At 38.0% G+C, this 1,959-nt stretch overlaps 1 protein-coding gene across 1 annotated transcript in view; it reads left to right on the top strand.

The window, feature by feature from the left end:
- LOC101859468 (sarcolemmal membrane-associated protein) overlaps positions 1–1,959 on the top strand; it is a gene marked incomplete at its 5' end in the record, with an annotated part of 91,668 nt that overhangs the window by 44,871 nt on the left and 44,838 nt on the right. Inside the window, 1 exon segment of the mRNA XM_035968591.1 lies at positions 1,720–1,815. Coding sequence (XP_035824484.1) covers positions 1,720–1,815 — 96 coding nt within the window.

Raw genomic sequence — 1,959 nt, 5'->3', positions numbered from 1 at the left:
CCCACACGCACACACGCACGCTCACAGGCTCAAACATCCTCTATCCCTCATTTGATGTGCTGAAGTTTTCAGTTATTTCCAAGTCTTTTCCGTAGGATGTTCGATGTTCACTCACTTCATTAACTTGTTTTAATTACTTTCTTTTTTCTCTTTGGAAAAAGCTGGGCTGGTATTTTTTTTCTGTTGTATCAGAGAGAGCATTCATTATTTATTTATTTTTTATCTTTCTTTTTGGGGCAGGCTATTTCTATACTGGCATTTATTTTGTGATTCATTTGATAGCTATTTTCTACTCTGTTGGATGTTGCTCAATTCAGTTTCTAACTTTGAATTTTCATTAGAATAACAAGGCTGTTTTCTCTTGCATCAGACTTAAGAGGGAGCATTAATTCTGATTGGGTTGGGATTTTTTCTTTCTGAGTACAGGTATTTATTTTATGAATCGTTAGATAGCTTATTTCTATTTCTACTCAGCCCATAAATTCCTATCTGTTGGACACTTATTCACCTCCAGTTTTTAACTTTGATTTTTCAGTGAACATAGCCAGGCGGTTTTTATGTGGTATTGGAGTTAGGAGGGAGGATAAGTTGTGTTTTTTTTCTGGATACAGGAAGTTATTTTGTGTTTGGTTAGATAACTTATTTCTATTTCTACACTGCCCTTTTCATGATGCCAGGGTGAATTTTTTTCCAGAGGCTTCTGACGATTTTTATTCCTCAGGGAACAAATAGTTATCAAATTTGAGCTGAAGTTTTTACAAGAAACATGTTCCATATCGTAATGTTGTTAGTTATGTAATCCTGAAAGTTCGCTTCAAAAGGTTAATCTGTGCAAGTGCTGAATTTTGAAAATCTTTTGGGTTTCCAGCAAGCGTCTTCTTTTTGCGGGTCTTTTTATTTTTTTTTTTTTTTTTGATGTGCAGACTTTTTTCTGTGACCTGTATATGGGCGTATAATGACTTGCCTGTCTTCAATGCAAATAATTCAAGAGGTAATTCTTGTTTTCAGTGTCTTTCAATCATTGATTTTGGTAAAGGCTTTTGCAGATAGGCAAAACTTGAAAGTTTGGCTTTGTGGGGGTTGTCTGGTAGTGAAAGCATGGTCTGTGACTGTGTCTGACTATGGAGGTTAGGGTACAGGATACGCTTTTCTGGAAGTTGAGATTTCTTCAGACTGCTGTAAGGACTACTAGGGTAGTAGTTGATAATAATAATAAATAGATTATCTTTTTATTGATCCCAGAAGGACAATTTTGTTTACAATGTCAAACATACATACATAAATATAATTATAAATACATACATACATAAATACTTTCACTTGTACATACACAAATACACAATGTTACACCAATATAGAACAATTTCACAACTATGCCATTGCTGGTCGCCACTGTGCAGCGCCCTGTTTTTTTAGCTAGGGTTGTGGTGTTTTGCTCAAGGACACACCCTATTGACCACCCATCTGATCCCCGTGTCACCGACACTTGCTTGATAGTAAAGATTGTGAAGCAGATAGAGGTTGCTGTTGAGTGGGAGTGTCCATTTAGTTTTTAGTTTTAGTAAGGGTTTCATGGCACTCTCAACTGCAGGAATGTGCATTATTCTACTTGTTATTCATCTGTAGAATTCTGGAATTTTAGATATGGTGCAACAAGTGTATTTCTTGACCGGTCAGTTGAAACCTGATGTGTATGTGTGTCTGTCTGTGTGTCTGCAGGAAGCGCTACATCGGGAGAAGATGTTGGAGCAGAAGCTGCTCACACTGCAACAGTTGGTGCACAACACGCAGGAGGCCTCGGAGAGTGGATGGCAGGTAATGTGTGTGTTTGTGTGTGTATGTGTCTTTGTGTGTGTGTGTGTGTGTGTGTGTGTGTCTATGTGTGTGTATTTGGGAGAAGATGTTGGAGCAGAAGCTGCTCACACTGCAACAGTTGGTACACAACACGCAGGAGGCCTC

The sequence above is a fragment of the Aplysia californica genome, unplaced genomic scaffold (assembly GCF_000002075.1).
Source record: "Aplysia californica isolate F4 #8 unplaced genomic scaffold, AplCal3.0 scaffold00069, whole genome shotgun sequence".
NCBI lineage: Eukaryota > Metazoa > Mollusca > Gastropoda > Aplysiida > Aplysiidae > Aplysia > Aplysia californica.
Note: the sequence above shows the minus strand (reverse complement) of the source record. Positions and strands in the feature narration are given on the sequence as shown.